The sequence below is a fragment of the Eschscholzia californica genome, unplaced genomic scaffold, assembly GCF_041429995.1.
Source record: "Eschscholzia californica isolate CP2 unplaced genomic scaffold, dmEscCali1.0.p SCAF_1, whole genome shotgun sequence".
Classification (NCBI taxonomy): Eukaryota; Viridiplantae; Streptophyta; class Magnoliopsida; order Ranunculales; family Papaveraceae; genus Eschscholzia; species Eschscholzia californica.
In genome coordinates this window covers 84817270-84844651 of record NW_028238198.1, presented here as the reverse complement: position 1 = coordinate 84844651, position 27382 = coordinate 84817270, and the positions used below count along the sequence as shown (strand labels likewise).

Below are 27382 nucleotides of genomic sequence, written 5' to 3'. Positions count from 1 at the left end.
TAAACTAAATACTGAATATTATTGATCAACTTCAATGCCTCAAACAACTCTTAGATCCCCCTTTATATAGACTTAGGGTTTCCTTAACCTAATCAAACTCAAATAACAATTTCTAATAAATAAAATACTACTTTCCTAAACCTAATCAAATTCTAATAACAAATTCTAAATAAATAAAATACTAGAATCTAAAACCTAGAAGGTTTCCTAAAAATATAAAATTACTAAAATTAACAATTCTCTACTAAAAAAAAATAGGAAACTACTAAAATAACCTATTTGATGATATATAAGATTTTCAGAAAATCTTCTGAAAATCTCCCTGCATCACTTTTAGGATATGTAGACTAACTTTGGTGTGTTAAGTATGGTTGCAAGGAATATCAAAGTGAAAACTTTGGAAACAGTGAAGTTTCGGTGGAGCGATACAAAAGAGCGTAAAATGACAATTCGATTATGCGATTCTTGATAATCGGAATACCTTTTAGAGATAGATTTTATATGTAGATTACAAGCAGATTAAAATTGGACACAAATTGTTGATGCAAGTATTTCTTTTCTGTTTTTGTTTTTACGTAAATTGGCATTTGTACATAGTTATTTATATAAAGTTCTTGTTCAATAAATAAAATGCAATTTCTCAACAAAAAAATAATTAGCTCATTCAATCAAGGATCATAAGAGAAATTGACCCATAATCGTCAGAGTGTGATTTCTAGTTTATTATCCTACATCAAACACTAGTATAATTTAATTATTGCCCACCAACATCAATTTAATAATAGAAGATGCCAAATTTTGAGAATATGCCTTCTTCAACGATAAAGATTATACGTCCCAAAATTTTTTGAAAAAATTGAGATATTTACTAAATTTGTCTTGAAATTTACACAAAAAAACATCCTCTATTTGTTTTCCCAAAATTTCCGCTAAAGCTCAATCCTTTTATTTCTCTTTTTGACGGAAACACGAATATTGCACACGCGTAGTTTGATAATCTAGATCAAGAAGTTGCGAAATTCTATTTTTTTTTTTTTATGCAAAAGGGAGGGTTAAACTTGGTTTTCTAAAGCTCTCACAACCCACGCCATAATAATAAATAAACGTCCAACTAGTGATGATACCACGCCATACTAAACATTTTACAATTTAGAGTTCATCAGCACACACGCCTTTCAATATGAAAATGATGTCTTATTGGCGAACATTTTGTCGTACACAATCTCCACCGCTAAAACTTCGATGTCGGAATCAGACATTATACAGCACAAATACACTCTGTCATAATCCTAATTACCCTTCTATATAAGACATCCTCGTTCATATCGCTTTAACCCAAACCCGTATTAGTATTTCCGTCTCCCGACCAATCCGATCTTGATCTCATTCTTGATTTGCAAGTAAGTTCAATCGATTATTATTATTATTAGGGTTTTTCATCTACTGATTTGGTATTTGATCTTGATTGTTTGTTCTTGTTTTGTAGTTATTTGATTCTAAAATGGCAACAAAGAGAAGTGTTGGTGATTTGAAGGAAGCTGATTTGAAGGGAAAGAAGGTTTTTGTTAGGGTTGATCTTAATGTTCCTTTGGATGATAATTTGAATATAACTGATGATACTAGGGTTAGAGCTGCTGTTCCAACTATTAAGTACTTGATTGGTAATGGAGCTAAAGTCATTCTCTCTAGCCATCTCGTAAGCACTTCTTCGTATTTCTTCATTCCTCTTTTGATCTGTTTTTCAGTTGATCTGTTATTATAGATTTTTGTGTGTTTGTTTTGTTAGATCACCATATGTGTTTAGGGTTTTGATTAATTTAGCTCTAAACTGAAGATCCATAGGCCTGATTACTTCCTCGCTAATTTCATCTTAGAAATCCACATTGTATAAGTATATCTCACTCAAATGAGGTTTCTGTAAGTAACATCTGAAATCTGAGGATGTCTGAATTGACCAGAGACAGTTTCAGAATGTTGTTTTTGTCTGACTCGTCTGAAATGTTAACTAGGGTTGATGTTTTTGGGTCCATTTGAGTAGGACGATTTACATTCATACTAGTCAGATAAGTTAACAAGGAAAAGCGAAAATCACTTAAGTTGTAAGGTTTTCGTGGGTAAGATTGAGATTTCATTATAGATTTGTGCATACTCGATTCCCCTGTTTTTGATGCATAATCGTTGGTTGTACGGTTGTAGCTTAAAATTGTTTATGATTTATGACGGTAAAACTGTATCTGAATTCTTGGTTTCAGGGACGCCCAAAAGGTGTTACTCCAAAATACAGCTTGAAGCCTCTTGTGCCTAGACTATCCGAACTCCTTGGGGTCAAGGTATGCTGTTTTAACAATAACAAATTGAACATGTTAATTGTTATTAGGGTTTGTTACTTATGTTCAAATGACCTTGAATAGGTTGAAATGGCCAACGACTGTATTGGTGAGGAAGTTGAGAAATTGGTTGCTGCAATCCCAGAAGGAGGTGTTTTGCTTTTGGAGAATGTGAGGTTCTACAAGGAGGAAGAAAAGAACGACCCTGAGTTCGCAAAGAAGCTTGCTTCTCTTGCAGACCTATATGTGAATGATGCGTTTGGAACTGCCCATAGAGCTCATGCTTCCACTGAGGGAGTTACTAAGTTCTTAAAGCCTTCTGTTGCAGGTTTCCTTATGCAGAAGGTATAGTTCAGTACTTCAATTTTCTCTTCGTTTTTCCGTCTCCTATTTGTTGATCTGTTTGCTTTCTTAACTAGTTACTGATTATCAAAATAAGCCAGTTCAATTCATCGGGCTAACATCGATTGTTGCTACATAGACCATAGGCATAGGGTGCTCCCAAAGTTTATGAAGCTTAGAATTTGAATCACTGTTACATAAATAGAGTTCTTTTTTTTATCAATATGACCTCTAGATACGAATAATTAAATAACGGGTGTCGTGGTTTTTGTGGATATGTTTGGTTTTGTATTGAACATATGAGATATCTTGGGTTATGTTTGGTTAGGAACTTGATTATCTTGTTGGAGCTGTATCGAACCCTAAGAAGCCATTTGCTGCCATTGTTGGTGGATCAAAAGTTTCTTCCAAGATTGGAGTTATAGAATCTTTGTTGGAGAAGGTTGATATCCTCTTACTTGGTGGGGGAATGATCTTTACATTCTACAAGGCACAAGGTCTCTCAGTAGGATCATCCCTTGTTGAGGAAGACAAGCTCGATCTTGCAACATCACTTCTTGAGAAGGCTAAGACCAAGGGAGTCTCTCTTTTGTTACCCACCGATGTCGTTATTGCAGACAAATTTGCTCCTGATGCTAACAGCAAGGTTTACTTCTTCACTCTAATACACGATCTGCACGGGTATTAGTGCCAGTTTACTTGGATAATATGAACGTTTCAATGTTGTTTGCAGACTGTGTCAGCATCTGATATCCCAGATGGTTGGATGGGTTTGGACATCGGACCTGATTCCATCAAGACATTTAGTGAATCTCTTGATACCACCAAGACTGTCATTTGGAACGGACCCATGGGAGTGTTCGAGTTTGAGAAGTTTGCACTTGGAACTGAGGTATATCATGTCTCATGTTTTTTTTTTTTTTTATCTCGTCTATGTTTCTATGTTTCTTTGTCTCTATGGTTTTCTGATGGATTGTCGAATTTTCAGGCAATTGCTAAGAAGTTAGCAGAACTAAGCGGAAAAGGAGTAACGACAATCATTGGAGGAGGTGATTCGGTTGCAGCAGTGGAGAAAGTAGGACTTGCAGACAAGATGAGCCATATCTCAACAGGAGGAGGTGCTAGTTTGGAGCTGCTAGAAGGGAAACCACTCCCTGGAGTTCTTGCCCTCAACGATGCTTAAGTGAGATCTTTAATGAGTGTTGTGTGCTGAACAAATCAGGCTTTTTCAATAATTTAACGGACATACAAGGATTATGTATTTGCCCCTTAGTAGTAATTCACCACTCACTTTTGAAGTGATGTTTTTTTAGATATCATTTCAGGTGTATTTATCAGTTTTTCGTCTGGTGGAGTTAGATTATAAAACAAGTCTCCCTCCCTAATGCTATGTGCTCGCCCATCGTAACAACAAACTCAGAAGGTGGGAAGAAGAAATATTATGATTTTGACCGAATAAAAAGTGTAGAAATCTTGTACTATGCAAGTAATGTACACATAATAAATCTCTAAAAGACCAAGCCAAATATACTCAACCCACGACTCCAACTTGAACCACAACTCTAGTAACGTGGAGACAGAAATCTTTATTTCTCACATGTTCAAGTCGGAATCCCAGGATGCGGGTCGAGACAAGTTAGAATCTCATAAGTTGTTTCTTCCTTATTTAGGCGACCAACAACTTCTGACATCCTTATTTAGGCAAATGGTTGCCGACCAACGACTTTCTTTTTTTTCATTTCTCCCCGGCCAGAAAATACTGGTCATGTGGGTTTGAAACCTTGGATCTAGAGTATTTTCTTCTGTCTAGAAACTCATGAAGAAGGAAGATGAACATTACGTATGGCAGACGACTAGTGAGGACTCTCAATTCTTAGATTCAGTATTATAAATTTTGAACTGATGCGAGTGAAAAACCTCATCCCATCCATTCCTATATATGACTAATGTCAAACAAAATTTGTATTTGACCTAATGAGTTCTTGCTAAATCTTATAAAATATTTTCACTGAATAATCTTCTATGCACCACATCACAACACAATAGAGATATTGCACAATAACAAGATTAAACTGAAAGAAGATTACACAAAGGGTGGAAAAGTTAAGTGTTTTCATCTTTAAATAGTTCTTTCTCCCATGGAAATATATAAACTTAATGCTTTAATTATCTGAGATGCCAAAACTGAGGTGATGGTAATAAAACGATCTATTTGATGTCCTAAAGCTCTCTTAACATCTTACATTGTGTTCTTGAAAGAAAATTGAAATTTATATTCTCCCGAAGATCTCGATCAAATGACCCTGCATTTGAATAGGAAATAAAGAGACGGTTTAGCTGAATCAGTTTCTTCCAGTAACAACTATGAATCTTCTTCCTGCTTTATGTCATCATCTTCTTTCCTCGTCGAGTCATTTCCAACTTGTGGTTTTTTAATCGCTGTAAGACAAATAACACAACAATCAATATCCATCGATTACTCTAACCAATGAATTCTAAATGTTTTACCAAGAAAACAAGAGAAAGCGACCAAAATATTGCATGAAATTTCACAAGAAAGGAATAGCTTAACTCTCTTAAGTTAGCGCAATTCTGACAGGAATTGCAGCTCGATTCATAATTTCAAGAATCTTTTACGCATAAACACTTTCCAAGCTAGTAAGATAACCTTAAATTACAATATCATAGGGCTAGAGTAGAAGACAGTTGATGCTAAATGATGATGGAGATTAGAACCACTTACATTTAACAGAGGAACCGGCAAGACAAGTCAGTCTAGATCTTGTGTTAACCTCTGCAAATGGAGTTGGTGTTTCCTTTCTAGCCATACGGACATCCCATAGTCGTATAACTCCATCTGATGATGCAGATGCAACTAGATTCAGGTAATCAGAATCTTCAACATCTGCAGCCATACTCGACAGAACAACGATTCCTTTAATACGGGTCGAGTGTGCATTCTCAATACGATATGCCACCTTCCCACTGGTCGGATCCCATGCCGTGACATTTTTGTCTTCTCCACCAGTAAACAATAATCCATTCTGTCACAATCAAAATCAATATCACAAGATATAAGAACAAACAAGTCCATATATCACAATCATATTTTAAATTAATTGCATTTATTGAGATGATTAAGAAAACTTAAATTAGCAAACCAAACGGCCAAGTTACAACGGATTGCAGAGGAAACACATCCATAACGTCGGAGAAGAAAATAAGACGAAAATTCAATATGAAATTTAATGGGCAGAATTCGTAAATGCATGAAGCAAGGATGAGAAAAAGGACCTCCAATATGAACTATATTAGATTTTAGAAAGAAAAGACATGGTAAATATAGCATCTAACGGACGTTTTCAAGTACAGTTGCCACATGAGAGCACAAACCGAACTGTTATAAGATAAGACAACCACAAACACGGAAACACCCATCTGTGCAAAACAAAGAAAAGCTCAAAAAATCTGCCCAGGTACCAATAACGATCCAACATCGACATCGAAACAGACTCAAGGATCCGATCTTAGTTCTAGATGTACATGTCAACCTGATAACAGTGTAAACATAATGTATTCAATTGAAACCATCATCATTGTGATAGATAATTGAGGGCTCTCTCCATGCTTAAGCACATCATGTTATCCTACACAATTCTACGACCTAGCCTTTCCACCTAGAAATCTTTCAGTCACCTCCAACTCTAGGGTTGCTTTAAATTCTAAAGTTTCTGTTTTCTTTGCATTAAATCAACATTTCTGACGATTCCAAAATCTAGGGTTAGTCTAAATTCTATTTATGCATCAAAATCAAGTTTCAATTTTTAAAAGTTCACTTCCAGTATTCCCATCAATCAAATCAAATGAAAGTAAGTAAAATTGATTTTACCTTAGAAGAAGCAGCACAAAGAACTCTCTTTTGATTATCCATATCAAAAATCAACCTAGCATCTTCAGAATCATGAACTGATATTTTATCTTCAATAACCATAAAGAACTTATTACCTTCTGAATCATATTTGACAATTGAAGCTTCTTTACCTAATCTACAACAAAAACTTCTCCTTCCTCTAACTAAATTCAACATAGCCAAGCAAGAATCTTTTCCAACAGTTAAAGCTAATTTCCCAGAAGGATGAATACTAAGATCATTAACCCCTTTTCTATGAGCAGAAATGGTTTTAAGATGAACTACAGGATCAGCATCATAGATACAAACAGTACCATCTTCAGAACCAGAGAGAAGATTTCTAGGGTATGAAAGAGAAGGTGGACGGAAGAAAGAAAGAGAAGTTACAGCACCTTTATGGTCCAATAATGAACCAATTTCTGATGATGATGCTAGATCATAGACTTTGATGGAGTCGTCGGCACCACCAGAGACGGCGATTGGACCTGAGACGGCAACACATTTGATAGTGGAGATATGAGATGGGTAAGAGAAAAGGGGAACTAGGGTTTGTGATTTAAGGGATTTGAGTTTGAATCCCCATATAAATTTCTCGTAAGAACCTGCAACTAGAGTCATGGCGTCTCTCTTTCTTTCTTTCTTTCTCTCTCTACCGGCGAGAGGTTTTAAGGGTTTATGTGCGGTGGTATTGCTTATATATGAGGAAGATTGCCCCCAACCAGGAAACAGGAAAGGGGGAAGTTTTGAAGGCACACCCCATAACTGTTACCGAGCCCCCCTGTTATTGGCGCCACCGTATCCAAAAAAATGGTTAAAAGCGCCCTCTCTCAAAATAGACACCCCCACATTTTTTTCAAATTTGTATGGGTGGGGTGCCGATTTGGCACAAAATCGGCTCAAGTCCACCGATCCCAAGGGGTTCAAAAACTTTGAGTAAACCTCAAATCGATAGACTCGGATGTATTTTGTGAAGGAAATTTTTAAAGGTGCCCTCGTGTGTTATTGAGCCCTCCTTGTTATTGGCGCCCCCATTTCCCAAGAATGATTAGAAACATCTCATATCATGAAAATGGTTAAAAGCGTCCTTTCCCAAAATAGGCACTCCCAAAAAAAAGTTCCATTTTGTATCGGTGGAGTCTTGCCGGTTTGGTACAAAATCGGTTCAAGTCCACCGATCCCAAAGGGTTCAAAAACTTTGAGTAAACCTCAAATCGGTAGACTCGGAAGTATTTTGTGAAGGAAATTTTAAAGGTGCCCTCGTGTATTATTGAGCCCTCCTTGTTATTGGCGCCCCCATTTCCCAAAAATGATTAGAACCGTCTCATATCGTGAAAATGGTTAAAAGCGTCCTTTCTCAAAATAGGCACTCCCAAAAAAAAGTTCCATTTTGTATTGGTGGAGTCCTGCCGGTTTGGTACAAAATCGGCTCAAGTCCACCGATTCCAAAGGGCTGAAGAAATATGAACAAACTTCAAAATCGGTAGACTTCGAGCTGTTTTGTATCAAAATCCGGTCCGAATCCACCAATTTCAACTCAAAACATCGGTCTTAAATTCAATAGATCTTGAGCCAAATTTTCTAACAAAGTTCGCCCTAGAACCACCGACTTGGAGGCGCCTACAACCAAATTCAGCCAAACTAGATTTACCAAGCCGAGTAGGTATAGAGGCGTCACTAACACTTAAGAGAGGAGAGAGATATGCTGGAGCTACCTAGCACCTACCTACCAGTGTAGGTTTCGGCTACTGGTACCTTTTGTTGAAGGTCGTTCGAGTTTTTCATTGAAGTATGACATGAGTTATTTCAGATGAAAAGACCGTTCGAGTTTTTCTTTGGAGTATGACACGAGTTATTTCAGAATGAAAAGGTCGTTCGAGTTTTTCTTTGAAGTATGGCAATATGGCATGAGTTATTTCAGAGTCCTAATGCTAACCTAGCCTCCTCTGTCCCTCAGAACCAACAAGGTGCAGCAAGGGAATGTTCACTTGTTGTCCATTGATTACGCCTTTCTGCCTAATCTTATGTCCTGGCTCACCCTCCATGGACAAACTTTCGGTAGTAGTCAACTGTCGTGATGAAGACGAGAGAGAGAGAAACATGCTAGCAACATGTGCCCCCATTCTATCGACATTATGAAAAAGGTATATATTCGAAACAAACAGAATTACTAGTATTAATGATGAAGTCTTCCAAGTATATATGATAAACTATACATAGAATATCTGACCTACATTCAAAAGACTCTCATGAGGAACATGAAATATTACACTGTTTTCTCTGCACATTCTCTTTAGAAACGCGTAAATATAATCGACGACTATCTTCTTAATGAAGTTCGAATCTCTTCTTGCCCTGACTACTGTATTCCCAAGTATATGAACCACCCCAGAATCTCTGCAGTTATTCAAGAACTCCAGTTCATCTACTTCTGTTTGATTACTCATTTGCCCAGATGAAGTCAAGAAGTTGATAGCCATTAATGGAGATCTCACAGGCATAATAGCATCATCAGTACTTTCCATGGTAAGAGAATTCATGTTTCTTGTTTCAGCTGTCATCTGGGTATTTCCTGATCTTTCTGTTTCTTGACCATATAAACTATATTCATCTGAATCTGAACAACCTTCCATCATCGATTCAAGTCGAACAAACAAAAACAAATTATCAAAGAGTTTATTCTCAAAATCGTCGTCTTTTTTATGAAGATCTTTATAACCATACCTTGCCACGCAACGGAACATATGGAAATTCTTCGGACCTATACGTTTTACGAGAAAACGTTCTTCTTGAGGTACAGTATAGACTGGGAGATACTTGACGCAGACAAAAACTACAACAGAGTGTATGGCAGGGAGATTTGTGATGAAATGAGAGAAAATGTGAGGAACTCCACTTGCTAATTCAGTATAAACAAGTCCAATGCCAGGGACTCTGACTAACCCCAGACTCGGCCCCAACCCAAGAATCCAAGCCATTGATACTTTACTATGCATCTCAACTTCGTATCGCTTTACTGTCCCGTAATGCCAAGCAGACATTATGATCAGAAATGTTGAAGCAATTACTAATGGAACCCAACCACCTTGATCTATCTTTGGAAGTACAGCTGAAAAATAGGTGAGTTCGACAACTAAGGATAAGATGGTGAAGATCAGAACCAGAATCCAGTGGCTTCTCCAGACTAGTAACATTACCAGAACCATTAGAAATGTCGTTACAAGCATAACTGTCACAACTGCTGTTCCTGTTTAGGGTGACAAGATAATGAACATATTTCGAAGTTAGAAATGTCTAATTGTTTCTTGAAGAAGCCTTTAGCAAGATAGGAGATTAAATAGTGCTTTTCTTTTTATTGTCTGAATCTGAGTCAGACTTGTTTGAATTTGAGTCGTCTAAGTCTGACTTGTTTGAATTGAGTCGACTGAAAATGAACCCAAAACCAGACACACGAGTCGGACAAAACCAAACATTCTGAAATCTAACTAGCGCAAAAACAAAACAAAAACCAGCTTGTATACTAGGATTGAGTGAAACCAAGTAAGGTTCAACCCGACAACCCCTCTTTTGACTTTGCTTTTTCTGTGTATCTGGTTGTCACATGTTAATAATACACGAAGGCCCCGACCATAGAATCCAATGGTTCAACTGGTCTTGATGGATATATTGATACATATATGAAAAGTAAAATCTGACGATAGATAAGTAAATACAAAAGGAACTCACCATAAGCATTTCCGATTTGGCTTTGATTTTTAAACCCAATTGTAACAGCGATGCACATAATCATAAGAATCCAATTGATATCTGGTATATATATCTGCCCAAGGAATTTCTTTGATGTATGAACAACCTTGACCCTTGGAAAACATCCAAGTGCCAAAGCTTGCTTGATTATGGAAAAAGTCGCCGATATGGTGGCTTGACTCGCAACAATGGCAGCTCCTGTTGCAATAACAAATACTGGCCAGTATATTGAATCTGCAAATAACCCATGAGTTGTTTTTAAGAGAAGTTTTTATTGGCTCAATGAAGGAAGTGAACAATTAAAAATAGGGCATTCAAGTTATACTTGGAATAGAGCGGTAGAAAGCGTCAACTACGTGATCCTGGTTCTGCATGATATAAGCTGCTTGTCCTGTATAAGCCAACAAAAGGCAAGGGAAGACCACCACTGTGAAAGCTAGCTGAACAGCTGATACTGGGAAGTGCCCTAGATCAGCATAGAGAGCTTCTGTTCCTGAAACATGATTAAAAAAACAGCACTTGTCACCAAAATAGCTATCATAATGGGTAAGCATCATTTAACAAATTAGGTTGTTTTCCACGTTTTCGTTATAACGGGATGTTCTGAAATAAGCTTACCTGTGATACTAAGCATGATTCCCCCAAGGGAATTCCAGCCTCCGCTCCTGAGATATCTATAGATATAAACTGGAGAGAAAGCTTTCAGAACCGAACTATCGTATTTCCATATGTTGAAAGCTCCAATTCCTCCAATTAAAAGGAACCATAGAAGGACAATAGGAGCAAACAACCATCCAACTCTATCTGTGCCATAATGCTGCATGCTAAATAATCCAACTAATATAACCGTCGAGACAATCACTACTACATCTGCATAGAAAGTAAAAGAGTTGGTGAAGGAAGTTAAACACAAACTACATTATCTCAACAAAGAAGGAAGAAACATAGATTGCTCGTAACACCAGAGCTAGCGCATATAGTTTCTAGATAGAAAAATACCGCCACTCATCTTGGGGTGGTCTACTTTGATCCCTCCCGTAGCCGAAAGAACTGCGGAAATGTAGCGTTAGATCAAAATGTAAGAGAGAAACAAAAGTAAAGTAAACTTCACCAAAATATCTGTTCAAAACTTTGTTCTTATAATTTCATTCGCTTGAGAAAAATCTATGTTTTGAGGAAAGATTAGAACAAAACAGAAGAAAGGAATGGGTCAAATTGTTGAAGCAAACATGGAAATTAGACCTGATATGGCTGGAGTTAGAATCCCATCGCCGATGACCATGCAAGTACCAAACAGGACAAGAAGCAAAAGTGCTTTCCTCCTGTATGTTTTTTCCTCCAACCATCTCTTGGTCTTTGCTGCAAATGATTTCTCATGAAATATATGGCGACTATACGTTGTTAGCTCCTCGTCTGTTCGATGTTGGTTTGGGATAGTATTTATTTTTGCATGCCGACAAAGTATTGAATATAGAGCAAATGTTCCACCTGCAAAATAATGAATAAGAAAAAGAAGAAAACTCTTTCATCCTAATATCCAAGAACACCATAGTAAGGCACTAACTAATACTCATAGAGAACTTAATGCTTCTTTGAACTTAAATCTTGCACCCTAATATCAAATTCTTCAAGTTGTAGACTGGTATGAATGCTTACCTTCACCATTATCATTCGCCCTTAATACCACAAAGACATATTTGATGAGCGGAATAAGAGTAAGAGAGTATATAATCAGCGAGAGTGCTCCAATCACATCCTCGGAATCTTTGACACCATCAGGGAATGTATTATAGAAAACATATAAAGGTGATGTACCCAAATCTCCATAAACCACTCCAAGACTCTGAAATGCTAGTCTCAAAACTAATAAAGATGAGAATTTCTGCACATAAAAACCAAATTAAGGTCCAAAGTAAATCAGCCGGTAAACAAATTTCTATATATCCCATTCAAAACCACAAACCACTTCCAACAACCTCTAAGGGGGCTAGATACATGATTAAAATTGATAATTTAAGAAACTTGATGACATCTAATCCGTTACAATCATTCATTGACTACTAAATAAATGTTTAAATGAATAATTCAAGGCTTCCAAGACTATGATAACTTCAAGTATGAACTTTAGATTGATAAATTTTCTACTAAATTAATAGCCCATAATGGATATTCAAGGTACCCATAACCTCAATAAATCCCAAAATACTTGATTAACTATGGGTAAGTCTAGTGATGAAAGGTGGAATAGAGAGAGAAAGAGAGAGAGAGAGAGAGAGAGAGAGAGAGAGAGAGAGAGAGAGAGAGAGAGGGAGTACTTTTTCTCTGTACATATTTCTAAGTGTACCAGCTTCTTCATCCATGGGTTGATCAAGCTTTTGGTCCAATACCCACATATTCCCTCTACCAGTTTCTTGCTCATCAATTGGAATTGAAGTTGTTGGATCCATGAATCTTACCCTGAAACTCTAAACTCCTAATATCCCTCTCCTTCCTCAACAAAAATCAATCAATACAAGCTCTAATCAAGACTCTACCTCAATTACTCAAAATCAATCTAAAACTGGCATATACCCATTTTTTCCAATTGATTCTTCTCCATGAGAGTATGAACTAAAAATTTGAGACCCATTACTTATAAACTGAAATCCAAAACCAATCCTGCAAATTTGAACCAAATAATGTCTTGAAACAACCTGGGGATTGAGGATTAAGCCTTTTGAACCTGGTTCTATCTATTTCATCCAATATGCACCAAAATGTTGAAAACTCTAATACCCAGAGTTTGTTAAGTTGTTTTTAGGCATGAGCCGCCATTTTCAGAGCTGAGAAAGTGAGAAACACCCTCTTTTATTCACCACCACCACTTCAGAATTTAGAGACAGAGAGAGAGAGAGAGAGATGAGAAGCAAAATTAGGAGTCTTTTCTTAAAATTCTAATTGCTTTCAATTATCTATGTTTCTCTCTCTCTGGTACAGATGAGAAAGAGACACATCTCAAACGTGTATTTGTAGCAGAAAGAAACAAAAATCAGCCAAAGTAAAAGAAATACAAATCCATTTGGTTTATGCCTTTGCCAGTTTGCCTTGTACTCAGTTTCTCTTTTTGCCGCTTTCACCTCAGAGTATAAAATTATGTAAAGATGATTATTAACAGTTAAATTTGAATAAGAGCATATCAGATGCAAAACTCTTTTAAAAGAAAAAAACTCAATTATTTATATTGTCCCGTCTCAGTCGAGATTCTCATTTATATGTGGTTAATAGTATTCCTCAAATTTTTATGTCTTTAATGTGAATATTCTAAAGTTAATATGTTTATTTATATGGCATGGTGATTTTGGTAAAGAATATTTTACTCATAAAGAGTGTTTAAAGAAAAAATTTAACACTCAGATTTCTAGATTGATGATGTTCTAACCAAAAACATTTGACTTACGAAAAGATTAGTAAATTTCATTTTGTTATAATTGATCTATCGAGTTTAATCTGAAAGATAATTTAGAATGAAATGTTATTTTAGATTGTGTGGTTCTTGAAAAGGAATTCACATTAAAATGTTATTTTAGGCTGTTTTGTTCTAAAAATTAAGTTTGTTCAAAATTATTGTCCAGAGTAAAATAGAACTACAGTACGTTCTTATGTTTCCTAACTAATATAAGAAAGATAGTTAAAAGAGATAGTCTAAACATATAAAATTTAATCTTCTTGATTTTCAAACATCTTTCATTTTTGTTGATGGTTCCATCTCCATCTACCACGTAGTATTATTATATTAGAAGTACAAAAGCTTAGTTTGTCAAACTCAAAATTCATGATCAACATGACTACTTTTGGACCTTAAATGGAATTATTATGTTAGTTATCATTTAAATTGGAATAAATTGGTGAAGAGAGAAGAAAGTAAAGGAATGGATATACCATGGTTTGAAATCAGTGTTTGGCTGAGAGCTAAGTCTGATGAGATTGTGCTGGACTGCTGGTGGCATAAATGAATGAACCTAACAAATCAAGCATTATTCTAAGTGGTGGGAGCCCTTATCTCCCTGTCCCTACTAAGTGTTTATTTAGCTGATTTCATTCAGGATGAATTTTGCAACAAACTTTTGACCTATCATCTATAGGTAACGAATTATTTATGTGAACTTTTTGTGTCATATATATCCTTAACAATTGTACAGTTCCAACGAGTTTATGAAAAAAAATATCATCCTTCTTATATTTGTATCCGAGTGTTCCAACGAAATAGTTTATTTGCTAATTATGTTTACCCGATTAACATAGAAGGATGTCAAGAGTCTGCATGAGCGTGAATTTTTATTGTTCTTGAGCTTTAATATTTGGTAATAACAATGGGGAAAATGAAAAAGCTAAAAATAAAATGAGGTTATACAGTACATAGGAGGTGAAAATTCTGAAAAAAAAAAAAAATAATAGTTTTACAAGTAAAAGGAAAATGATTAAGAAAAATGCTATAAAGTAAATAATTTTTTTACTTAATCTATGTATTTATAGCATATATGAATGATTAAAGACCAACTAGTATTAATAATTGAAGAGCTAAAATTTTGGAAATGTTCTTATGTGTCGACAATGTTTCGTCAAATATGTTGTTGATAGTAGGATGAAACCACAATGATGAAGATGAATATGTGATTATTGACAGAATTATAGCTACTGAAAGAAACAAAAGACTCCATTTTAGGTCTATCTTCATCGTTTCCTCTCTCTCTAAAACTCTTTCTCTCACTGGAAACTAAAAGTTACTTAGCTGCAAAGTTTGAGGTGGGTTTTGGCCTTTTGGGCGGGTTTAAAAGGAGAAGAAGAAGATAGAGAAAGAAAAAAATCAGATAAAGTTGCCGGTCGGTTCCGTCCGACGGACGATTGGCGCAATTAGGTCAAACATTGGTTGAGGTATTGCCTCTTCAACACACATTGCCTCTAACCAAAATAAAGATTGCCTTTAGCAATGCTGCCTATAAAATTTTGTATATTGCCTATAAAATCTCTCAATAATTTAATAGTTAGTTGCGTATGTATGCAATACCCCACCAAGGCATCAATGAGGTAGTGGTTTCAGATTGTGACAATTTGATGAGAGGTTTGATTAGGAATTATTAGGGGTTTCAATGTTTCATATACTAATTAAATATCATTAGCTCGGATTTTAGTTTGATTCTCTAATTAGTGCTTAGTTAAGTTGAATTCCACGTGTATTCTGCACTAATATTATTTGTCTAATGACTTTAATCTAATCTATTTACAAGGTATCTCTGAACAAAATAAACTAATGGAATGCCATTTCTTTTTATTATAGATTTATTAAGGTTAATTAAAAAAAGTATATATTTGGGAAGATTTCACAATCAAAGAGCATCTAATCATGGTGTGCTTTTAGTTGGGTATGGATCTGGAGCGTACTCTCCTGTCCGGTTGAAGAACAAACCTTACTGGGTCATAAAGAACTCATGGGGAGAAACTTGGGGAGAGAAAGGATACTACAAAATCTGCAGAGATCGTGACGTCTGTTGTGTGGATTCTATGGTCTGAACTTTCGCAGCTGTTCATATGAACCACTAGCAAAGAGAGTATCAATTTATCTTCTCGACGTTTATGATGCAACTCTAGTCCTGTAAAATAAGAACGATCGTCTATTACTCATTGAACTAGAAGCATCTTGTACTTCAAATGTTCAAAACTTAATATGATCAACTTGTTTCTTTAATGGATCGTGAATTCTTGTATCCATTTTGGGTTTCGGCCAGGTTTTAATTAAGCCTTTTTTTCGCTTAGAAATTGTTATTTTGTCTAGATTTGTGTAGGCGTTCAAAGATACCGTAAGCGAGTAATGACCGAAAAATACATGAATAAATTTTGTGACTCTTAAACGTCATCGATTTATTCGAACTTGACTCAAGACAGTTTACAATCAAGAGACTATGGACTGGCTTCTAAAGAAACCAACAGACTTATTATTTCAAGTACTAACAACTATTAATAATTTAAATTGCTCCTAGAGGGTGTTAAACGACGTTGCTGATTATAGTGAATTGGTACGTAGAATCAATATCTTCTTTACCCGTTATTATTGGTGATTTTGGTATGTTGGCATTGGTGCTAGAGTCGTATTCTACCTTGCCATTTTGTTTCACATCTGGGCTAGAAATGGCTTTGGTTTTTCCATTTAGGTTCATGTTGGTGCTAGAAATGGCACCGATCTTGTCGTTTACCATTTGTCTAGTGATGCCATTAATGCTAAAGTCGGCCTTAGTATGTGCACCAACATAGTCTTTCATAAAGGCGGAAAGATCATCTATATACTTGTTTTGCCTATTCATTTGTTTCTTGCTTCTTGTTGTGTTTCTGTATATGATTCATTATGCAAACACATGTTTGCAGTTTACATTATGCAAACACGTTTGCAGAACAGATTGTTGCAAACACGTTTGCATAGCAGATTGTTGCAAACACGTTTGCAGAGCAGATTGTTGCAAACACGTTTGCAGAAAACCGTAAAGGAAACGCGTTTGCATAGCAGATTGTTGCAAACGCGTTTGCATAGCAGATTGTTGCAAACGCGTTTGCAGAAAACCGTAAAAAACGCCGTTTTTTTTCTCTGTTTTTTTAAAAAAAAAAAATTAAAAAAAAAGTATTGAAAGTTGATCTTGTTAGAAAGCTAATGAAAAATCATTTCTAAATATATAATTGTTATAGAAATCTGACATCTCAAACAAAAGTTATATCGATTTCAAGTTTAAAGAAAAATTAAAAAGTTTAGTTACACAAAATGACAAAAAGGGGTATTTTAGTATTTACACACGTTTTGACCTGAATAATAATTTTCAAACGTTTTGTGTTTTTCTACTCATTTTCAATATTATTTTGACCTTTTCAGAAATTACCTCCCTACTAAGTGTTTATTTAGCTGATTTCATTTAGGATGAATTTTGCAACAAACTTTTGACCTATCATTTATAGGTAACGAATTATTTATGTGAACTTTTTGTGTCATATATCCTTAACAATTGTACAGTTCCAACGAGTTTAAGAAAAAAAAAATATCATCCTTCTTATATTTGTATCCGAGTGTTCCAACGAAATAGTTTATTTGCTAATTATGTTTACCCGATTAACATAGAAGGATGTCAAGAGTCTGCATGAGCGTGAATTTTTATTGTTCTTGAGCTTTAATATTTGGTAATAACAATGGGAAAAATGAAAAAGCTAAAAATAAAATGAGGTTATACAGTACATAGGAGGTGAAAATTCTCAAAAAAAAAAAATAATAGTTTTACAAGTAAAAGGAAAATGATTAAGAAAAATGCTATAAAGTAAATAATTTTTTTACTTAATCTATGTATTTATAGCATATATGAATGATTAAAGACCAACTAGTATTAATAATTGAAGAGCTAAAATTTTGGAAATGTTCTTATGTGTCGACAATGTTTCGTCAAATATGTTGTTGATAGTAGGATGAAACCACAATGATGAAGATGAATATGTGATTATTGACAGAATTATAGCTACTGAAAGAAACAAAAGACTCCATTTTAGGTCTATCTTCATCGTTTCCTCTCTCTCTAAAACTCTTTCTCTCACTGGAAACTAAAAGTTACTTAGTTGCAAAGCTTGAGGTGGGTTTTGGCCTTTTGGGCGGGTTTAAAAGGAGAAGAAGAAGATAGAGAAAGAAAAAAAATCAGATAAAGTTGCCGGTCGTTCCGTCCGACGGACGATTGGCGCAATTAGGTCAAACATTGGTTGAGGTATTGCCTCTTCAACACACATTGCCTCTAACCAAAATAAAGATTGCCTTTAGCAATGTTGCCTATAAAATTTTGTATATTGCCTATAAATCTCTCAATAATTTAAGACTTAGTTGCGTATGTATGCAATACCCCACCAAGGCATCAATGAGGTAGTGGTTTCAGATTGTGACAATTTGATGAGAGGTTTGATTAGGAATTATTAGGGGTTTCAATGTTTCATATACTAATTAAATATCATTAGCCCGGATCTTAGTTTGATTCTCTAATTAGTGCTTAATTAAGTTGAATTCCACGTGTTTTCTGCACTAATATTATTTGTCTAATGACTTTAATCTAATCTATTTACAAGGTATCTCTGAACAAAATAAACTAATGGAATGCCATTTCTTTTTATTATAGATTTATTAAGGTTAATTAAAAAAATTATATATTTGGGAAGATTTCACAATCAAAGAGCATCTAATCACATCTTCATCGGTCAGGCATGATATCGCTTGGATCATACAATTAAAAAAATAACTACTAAAATTTAACTTCGTTAATAAATGACGTCGTAATCCAAAAACAAAGTTGAACATTTGAGATTCATAGCCACCAAATATAAACATAACAAGTAGACTATGTCGAAAAATATGAACACCTATGAGATATGGGGGAGAATAAAAGAGGAAATTGGAGAAAACAACAAAAAGCTAGAGAAGAGACAAGAAGGTCTGAACTCGAAACACATTAGGTTCTTCACCCGTAATTAAAAGTCCATAATTGTGTGGGCTGCTATCCAAGTACCCAATCGGGTTAAACGGTATCATCATCTGTTCAATGCCCATTGACCATCACCCGTCCACTAATTACATGGGGCAGTATGCCCTCGTTAGGAATGAGTCTAGAGAAAATGGCTATTTGGGTTCAAAATATTATCATAATAACTAAAAAAACCATCATTTTTTTCTATTAACCAAAAATTGTCATAATAATATTAGTAATGATACATAAAGTTTGAAATAATTTGAGGAATTATCAATCAGGTCATTTTCTATGCTTTTAGTTCCACAAATACCCTTAATCCTAAAACTCTATTTCTCCATAAAAAAACGAGAACAACTTTAGGGTTTTTTCTTATTCTACTTCCGCACTTCTTCATCAATCTTCCAAGAATGAAATCTGATCCACCAAATTCAGGCATCTTCGTTCTCCTTGCGATCCTATATGTAAGTGATTCTTCCTGAAACTAAAGGAACTTGAGATTTTTTGCTCTTCTTATGGATTTGAAAATGAAATTTTCAAGTACTCGGATAAAGATAAAGTAGAGAGAAAGTAATGGCTGCCACAACAAAAATGATCTCAATCTCTTTTCAGGTTATTTCTCACTTGTTAATCTAAATTATTGAGCTTATTTTGTATATCTTCTACTAGTCGATTAGATTTGGAAGTATTTGAACTTAACTGTTGTTTTCTGGTTGAATTTGTTGTTTTTAGAGTTGAATTAATGGCGTTTTGCGGAATCGAATTTGATTTGGGGTACGATGGAATTGAATTGATTCAATTTAATGGAAATTCGTCGACTTTATTAGTTATACCTAATACTCTGAACTATTTAATTAGAAGACGAAGTAGCTTATCAACTAAAATAAGTTTGAGGATTAATTGTTCGTCGAAGAAAGTTTTTTTTCTCGGAATCAAAAGGAAAAGGAAATGATTATGTTGTTGAATCTGTTTGTCTTGAGGAATAATTGGGACCTGTTATAAAGTTTCTGATGTCTGATTATTTGTTGAATAATGTAAGGGTTAAAGAAACGACAAAACAAAATCGGAAAAAGAAAACATAAAGGTCCAGCAACTCAATGATTGATGTCACCTGAAATTTATTCATACATGCACCTATATAGCTTCGCATAGATGATTTAGTTGCATACCCAAATCACATATCACTATATAAGAATTTTTTTATCGATATCTCGAGATATGGTACACAGTTCAACGTTATATGTTACTCAATGGTGTTGATTAGATGAGTTTGTGCCTTGGTTACCTTAATAAGATCATGTTATAGAGAGGCTTGCTCACGTTCAATGTTATCATTGAGCTCTATTCCGTTTGCTTTTTGGTGCAGTGTGATCCTGCACAAGCTGGCGAATGTGATCCAGGATGCAATGGTGGGTTGATGAACAGTGCCTTCGAATATACATTTAAAGCTGGTGGACTTCAACGTGAAGAGGACTGCTCTTATACTGGAACTGATAAAGGTCCATGCGAATTCGACAAAAGCAAGGTTGTTGCATCAGTTGCAAATTCCAGTGGTGTTTCTCTCATTGAAGAAAAAATTGTTGCAAATCTCGTTAACAATGGTCCTCTTGCAGGTAACCTAGACAACGTCACTGGTGTTCATTATTAAAACATACTTTCAACAAATCATGGATCTGTTTTGTGAATTGATGAATATATAATAAACTCGAATGAATACAAACCTTGGTTACTCTATGTTGTGTGTGAATGTAGTGGGGATCAATGCCGTTTTCATGCAAACCTATGTCGGAGGAGTTTCATGTCCTTACATATGCTCTAAGATGCTGAATCATGGTGTGCTTTTAGTTGGGTATGGATCTGGAGCGTACTCTCCTGTCCGGTTGAAGAACAAACCTTACTGGGTCATAAAGAACTCATGGGGAGAAACTTGGGGAGAGAAAGGATACTACAAAATCTGCAGAGATCGTGACGTCTGTTGTGTGGATTCTATGGTCTGAACTGTCGCAGTTGTTCATATGAACCACTAGCAAAGAGAGTATCAATTTATCTTCTCGACGTTTATGATGCAACTCTAGTCCTGTAAAATAAGAACGATCGTCTATTACTCATTGAACTAGAAGCATCTTGTACTTCAAATGTTCAAAACTTAATATGATCAACTTGTTTCTTTAATGGATCGTGAATTCTTGTATCCATTGTGGGTTTCGGCCAGGTTTTAGTTAAGCCTTTTTTTCGCTCAGAAATTGTTATTTTGTCTAGATTTGTGTAGGCGTTCAAAGATACTGTAAGCGAGTAATGACCGGAAAATACATGAATAAATTTTGTGACTCTTAAACGTCATCAATTTATTCGAACTTGACTCAAGACAGTTTACAATCAAGAGACTATGGACTGGCTTCTAAAGAAACCAACAGACTTATTATTTCAAGTACTACCAACTATTAATAATTTAAATTGCTCCTAGAGGGTGTTAAACGACGTTGCTGATTATAGTGAATTGGTACGTAGAATCAATATCTTCTTTACCCGTTATTATTGGTGATTTTGGTATGTTGGCATTGGTGCTAGAGTCGTATTCTACCTTGCCATTTTGTTTCACATCTGGGCTAGAAATGGCTTTGGTTTTTCCATTTAGGTTCATGTTGGTGCTAGAAATGGCACCGATCTTGTCGTTTACCGTTTGTCTAGTGATGCCATTAATGCTAAAGTCGGCCTTAGTATGTGCACCAACATAGTCTTTCATAAAGGCGGAAAGATCATCTATATACTTGTTTTGCCTATTCATTTGTTTCTTGCTTCTTGTTGTGTTTCTGTATATGATTCATTATGCAAACACATGTTTGCAGTTTACATTATGCAAACACGTTTGCATAGCAGATTGTTGCAAACACGTTTGCATAGCAGATTGTTGCAAACACGTTTGCATAGCAGATTGTTCCAAACACGTTTGCAGAACAGATTGTTGCAAACACGTTTGCAGAAAACCGTAAAGGAAACGTTTGCATAGCAGATTGTTGCAAACGCGTTTGCATAGCAGATTGTTGCAAACGCGTTTGCATAGCAGATTGTTGCAAACGCGTTTGCATAACAGATTGTTGCAAACGCGTTTGCAGAAAACCGTAAAAAACGCCGTTTTTTTTTCTAGGTTTTTTTTTTAAAAAAGTATTGAAAGTGGATCTTGTTAGAAAGCTAATGAAAAATCATTTCTAAATATATAATTTTTATAGAAATCTGACATCTCAAACAAAAGTTATATCGATTTAAAGTTTAAAGAAAAATTAAAAAGTTTAGTTACGCAAAATGACAAAAAGGGGTATTTTAGTATTTACACACTTTTTGACCTGAATAATAATTTTCAAATGTTTTGTGTTTTTCTACTCATTTTCAATATTATTTTGACATTTTCAGAAATTACCTCATGAGTCTATAGGCACACTCCAAAATTGCTCGTGGTGTCTTTGTTGAGAGATTGACCATGGCCAATCTCCATAGACTCACGACACATAGAAGTGCCCTTCTCAGAATGACCAGTCTGAGGCCCAAAGCATTGCCTCGGACTGGGCCAGTCTGAGAAGGGTCAGATTGTTCAGTGTGAGGGAATTCTTTAGGCCTCGGCTAGTCCGAGAATCTTGAACCCTTCAAGCTCGAAATCAATTCAAGTCAACAAAGAAGAAGAAGACCACCTTTGCTGTAGAAATCTAGGACATGAAGCAAATCAAGAGCATCAAACCTTTTTGTTGTAGAAAAGAAGGGGAAACAAAACAAGGACATCAAATCTAGATCTAAGATACATAAGTAAGTTTGGATCTTTAAACTCCGAAGTTTTAGTTTTTTTTTTTTTTTTGGAAAATCTTTGAAGAGAGAGAAAGACAAGAAGACTCGGAAGTGCATTCGGGCTGCGAAGAGAAATTTTGGGTCCGAATGGGGGCGCCTACAGATGGAGGCCCCCAAAACAATTTTGGGGTATGGTCTTAGGGGCAGTTTTTCCACCCCAACCCAACCCAACCCCACCCGGAAGAATATCACTTTTATTTTTTCAAGCAAACAAAGATACTATCTTCAAACCGATTTCCATTAATAAACTGAGGAAATACCAGTCAATCCTCACTTTTCTCGAAATGGGTAGATGTCTGATCAATTCGGCATCCATTTCCCTAAGATTATCTCGAACACCCAAGTTAGCTTTACCAATTTCAGATCAAAATGTCAACTCAACAAGAACTTTTCATGGTTGGGGAGGTCTTCAACTTGGGGTGAGTAGTAAGAAGATATTATCCTTCACCACCAGAATACCCACAAAAACCCTATCTGTAAAAGCTATATCATCATCATCAAACATTGCCAGTGAAAAACGAGGGTACCCCAAAATTGGTGCAGAATCAACTGGACCCATTCCTTCGAAACAGCTACTTGAAGTTGTTGAGCTAGCTGCTAAGACTGGCGCTGAGGTTCAGTCCTTTTATATTTTCAATCAACATTTCATGTGTAATTCTGTTTCTTGTTTATTTATCAAGTTGGAAATTTTGCAATTCAGAATTAAGAATGTTTGAATTCATTGTGATTCTGAATTATACGATTTGACTAGAACAATAGACTATTGTGTCTTGTTTCAGAATTTTACCTAGATGGGAATGTCTGTTGAAAAAATTGAACATTTTGGTTGATTGTAATGTACTAATTAAACATGGGTTAGATTTGCTTGAGTTCAAATTTCAACCGACTCTCATTAGTGGGGTTCGTCAAAATCACAGCGTCCTTTGACCTCTCCTTGTGCTGGTTTGGTTCATTAGAATTTACACCAATATCTGTATCTGACACCAGTATGAAATGCTGAAATACGGTTGAACACAAACACAACCACACACACTACACATATATATAATCTTGTCGTAGACTCATAGTTTGTAGGTTCTTTAGTTCAACTCTTAGAGCAACCATTATTAGAAAAGACATTCCAAATACGCTGAAGATGTATATAAAAAATCTCACATTATACCGACTGAAGTGGTTGGAGCATCCGACAAGAGTACCTGAGAGTTCGTGCGAGTATCCAGGTACCTTAGTATTCCCTTACATAAAAAAAAAAACCCAAAAGAAGAATAGACATGTTACATAAGTTCATATCATTGTATTTTTCTTTCTTTACATACTTGACTTATATAATCCATGATGGTGGGTTTTATTAACCTTTCCTTTTTTCCTAATGTTTGTGACGAATTGTTTGTTTCTTGTTTTTGTTGTGTTTAGGTTGTGATGGAAGCGGTTAATAAACCTCGGAATATCAGTTACAAAGGGCTCACAGATTTGGTGACTGAGTAAGGGTGTCGAAATATAGTAATTTCGTTTCTGATGGAGTTGCCTATGATAATGAAACCGGATAAAAAAAATATTTCTGTATCATTTTCAGCACAGATAAAATGAGCGAGGTTGCAATTTTGGCTGTTGTAAAAGAGAATTTCAAAGATCACCTTATTCTCGGAGAAGAGGGTGGCCTTATTGGGGATACCTCTTCTGATTATCTTTGGTGCATTGATCCTCTAGGTTGGTAACAACTGTATTCTTATGTAGTTGCTGTGTCGACTCTTTAGGTTGGCCACATTTATATTCTAAATTTCTAACTCTTTGGGCGATTAGTGTTGAATGAATAGATTCGTAACTTTCGGCCCAACTGCAAGTTGAAGAAGAATGGAACATGTTCAAATAATCTTGTTTATCTAACCTAGCATATTTGCTACATATTCGTTTTTGGATTATGCATATTGGCTACTTCTGTTTCAATCATGCGATCTAACTTGGTTATCAGAAGCTTAACTTCAATCTTTTGGCAAATCGGCATTTGAGAATCAACTTTCTAGAGCAAACAAAAATTATTCATCAGCCATCAATGATTTCTATGTTAACCCAAAACTTTCATCTTCGTATTTATGTAATGATTTTTCATAAAAAAAAATAGTAGTGGAATCATTCTATGCTTAAGTTATAACTTTTTGTATCTATAGACGGAACGACAAATTTCGCACATGGCTATCCCAGCTTTGCAGTATCAGTAGGAGTTCTATTCCGAGGAAAACCTGCTGCCGCTGCCGTGGTAATATTCTTATCATCCAAAAATTTTTGAAAAATATTTCGTAGTTGCTTTCCGAGGAAGTTCTTTTTAATCATTCATGTACTTAATCTAGAGCCTAAGTTAATAAGAAGTGAATTTAACAAGTCATGTGTATTGGTCCTGTAATTATATCATAATTCGTATATGTAGGTAGAATTTGTTGGAGGCCCTATGTGCTGGAATACCCGCACATTTTCCGCATCAGCAGGTGAGTTTCAGTTAAATGAGAGCAGTCTTTCAAAAGAATTATTGGCTATTGGAGCCTTGCAAAGTTAATTGAAAAACGTGGCTATTGATGGCTAAGGATACAAATTTCTCAGGTGGCGGAGCCTTTTGTAATGGTCAAAAGATTCATGTTAGTCAAACGGATCAGGTATGAATTTGATTGACATGTCCATTTGATATTCCAAGGAAAATACGAAGTTTCAGATTAAAGTTTGGTTGTCCATTTGATATTCTGACGAAGATATGTGGTTATTGCCTTATTGGTGTCACAAAAGATTAAATTTAACTTGAACCAATATGACAAATATCTTATCTTTTTTGTTTCTTCTTTTTACTGAGATGACTGCCATCTTCTTTAGGAATTAGGAGTACTCGGCAAACCCGTTACAACTAAATCTTTATTCACATTTTCTAACCATAGTTTGGTTTCTCGTCAATTAGGTGGAGCGATCACTTCTGGTGACTGGTTTTGGATATGAACATGATGATGCATGGACAACAAATATAAACTTATTTAAAGAGTTCACTGACATCAGCAGGGTAGGGTGTATTCCTTGATGAAACACGTTGGTGCAAAATCGCGAATTGCTCTTTCTGTCATCACCACTGAGGGTTTTTCCCCTTCCAATAATTCAGTTTTTTTTTTAATTATTTTATTGTTTGGGTCATTCTCTGATTTGTACAGGGTGTGAGGCGTCTTGGCGCAGCTGCTGTTGATATGTGTCATGTTGCTTTGGGGATAGTAGAAGCTTACTGGGAATATCGTCTAAAACCATGGGATATGGCAGCTGGAGTTCTGGTAATATTGGGTTGCTTATTTACTGACACAAATAGAAATCTCAAACTTGTATCGGATTTCCATCTTTTGAAAAGTTTTTTTTTTTGTATTAGTAAAAGTTGTGTTCTTTTCGCAAGCACAGATAGTTGAAGAAGCGGGTGGTACTGTTAGCCGAATGGATGGTGGAGGGTTTTGTGTGTTTGATAGATCTGTTATTGTATCCAATGGTGTTCTTCACTCAAAGGTCAGCCACTATCTGCTTTTCTATTTGCAAGTGCAAGAAATGCCTTTATACCTTAAACACATGCAGTATCAGCTTTCAAAACTGAAACTAGCGAGGATTCTGTCGAAAATATGTTAGAGGATCTCGTGGTGTTATTAAAGCAATTTGTGATTTTGGATCATATGATCCACATATAGTTATCAGACCACAGAATGCGAATATCCTAGTATTGATCAATCCTATCGTCGGGAAAACTCAACTTGTCTTTAAAGTCTAATGAATTTCGATCGGACTTCTGACATGTTAAAAACTGGATTTTTATCCAACCTATCCTGAAGCCTACTTGCAAAACCCACAAATGAAGAGTTTATATTGATAGGGATAGACTAGTGGAGTACCATCAATAATGTATGTTGCAAACTAGGTGTGTGTTTCTACATATGCCCCTGGTGTGGGTTCGTGAAATGAAACCAAGACTTCAATGAGCTTCACAGATTGGATAATACATGTCAATAGCTTGAGACGTGGGTCTATATCACAGGTTGAATGAATATGACCGATTTATCGCCCACTAAGCGTTTTTTTTTATCTCTATCTCTTTGACTTTAGCCTATCATTAGAATGCTAAGTAGAAAGTGAGAGGAAATTAAAGCTTGAAATTTTGTGAAACAGCTGCTCGAAAGAATAGCTCCAGCAACAGAGAAGCTAAAGAACCAAGGAATTGATTTTTCGTTGTGGTTTAAGCCAGAAGACTATCGTACAGATCTCTGAACTCGTATTGAGTTATGAAAACGCAGGCCTGGTAAGAACTAGTGGTGGAGAGTTCTCTTTCTTTCTGCTGTAAAATGCTGTATACTGGTTATAATTGTCTATGACCAGCTAATATTTCTCAATTTCTTTCATGAAATTCTTAAAGATACACACATATAGAGATTGGCAATAAAACTCATCACCTTTTTATATTCATTTCGGAAAAGTTTTTCATCTCCAATGATTATTATGATCATTGATCAACATTATCCAACTATTATGATGTATACTGGTTTACTCTCAGAATCAAGATTATGACTAGAGCTCTGCTGGGCTAATGATTAACAACCAATCTAAAAATAGTCTAAGGTCGTGCTCTTTTTTCTCCAAGTCAGATATGAAATCTGAATTGAGACATGGATTAACTCGAGTATTATCAGATTCTTTATCTCTGTCTGTTTCACTGG

At 35.5% G+C, this 27382-nt stretch overlaps 5 protein-coding genes across 5 annotated transcripts; 3 read left to right on the top strand and 2 right to left on the bottom strand.

Annotated features, from left to right (window-relative positions):
* The first annotated feature begins 1340 nt into the window (after window positions 1-1340).
* Window positions 1341-3983, top strand: LOC147570346 (phosphoglycerate kinase 3, cytosolic). The gene is made up of 7 exons (XM_086656926.1): window positions 1341-1400; window positions 1487-1696; window positions 2253-2330; window positions 2412-2672; window positions 2998-3315; window positions 3403-3561; window positions 3658-3983. The coding sequence occupies exons 2-7, from the start codon at window positions 1502-1504 to the stop codon at window positions 3850-3852; spliced, it is 1206 nt and encodes a 401-aa protein (XP_086513052.1). The 5' UTR covers window positions 1341-1400; window positions 1487-1501; the 3' UTR covers window positions 3853-3983.
* A 781-nt stretch (window positions 3984-4764) lies between these two features.
* On the bottom strand, window positions 4765-7332 carry LOC147570345 (Transducin/WD40 repeat-like superfamily protein). The gene is made up of 3 exons (XM_086656927.1): window positions 6559-7332; window positions 5413-5713; window positions 4765-5108 (listed from the first exon to the last, which is right to left on the bottom strand). The coding sequence occupies exons 1-3, from the start codon at window positions 7195-7197 to the stop codon at window positions 5032-5034; spliced, it is 1017 nt and encodes a 338-aa protein (XP_086513053.1). The 5' UTR covers window positions 7198-7332; the 3' UTR covers window positions 4765-5031.
* A 1393-nt stretch (window positions 7333-8725) lies between these two features.
* Window positions 8726-14156, bottom strand: LOC147570344 (potassium transporter 11-like). The gene is made up of 8 exons (XM_086656912.1): window positions 12639-14156; window positions 11980-12205; window positions 11566-11811; window positions 11323-11373; window positions 10942-11193; window positions 10649-10816; window positions 10303-10557; window positions 8726-9823 (listed from the first exon to the last, which is right to left on the bottom strand). The coding sequence occupies exons 1-8, from the start codon at window positions 12768-12770 to the stop codon at window positions 8787-8789; spliced, it is 2367 nt and encodes a 788-aa protein (XP_086513038.1). The 5' UTR covers window positions 12771-14156; the 3' UTR covers window positions 8726-8786.
* Window positions 14157-19194: 5038 nt separating this feature from the next.
* On the top strand, window positions 19195-21005 carry LOC147570343 (putative cysteine protease RD19B). Its single transcript, XM_086656911.1, has 3 exons — window positions 19195-19297; window positions 20200-20446; window positions 20586-21005. The coding sequence occupies exons 1-3, from the start codon at window positions 19244-19246 to the stop codon at window positions 20828-20830; spliced, it is 546 nt and encodes a 181-aa protein (XP_086513037.1). The 5' UTR covers window positions 19195-19243; the 3' UTR covers window positions 20831-21005.
* Window positions 21006-22661: 1656 nt separating this feature from the next.
* Window positions 22662-27131, top strand: IMPL1 (myo-inositol monophosphatase like 1). The gene is made up of 10 exons (XM_086656918.1): window positions 22662-23281; window positions 24081-24148; window positions 24241-24374; window positions 24833-24921; window positions 25090-25147; window positions 25260-25312; window positions 25606-25704; window positions 25850-25963; window positions 26085-26186; window positions 26838-27131. The coding sequence occupies exons 1-10, from the start codon at window positions 22799-22801 to the stop codon at window positions 26934-26936; spliced, it is 1299 nt and encodes a 432-aa protein (XP_086513044.1). The 5' UTR covers window positions 22662-22798; the 3' UTR covers window positions 26937-27131.
* Window positions 27132-27382: the final 251 nt, after the last annotated feature.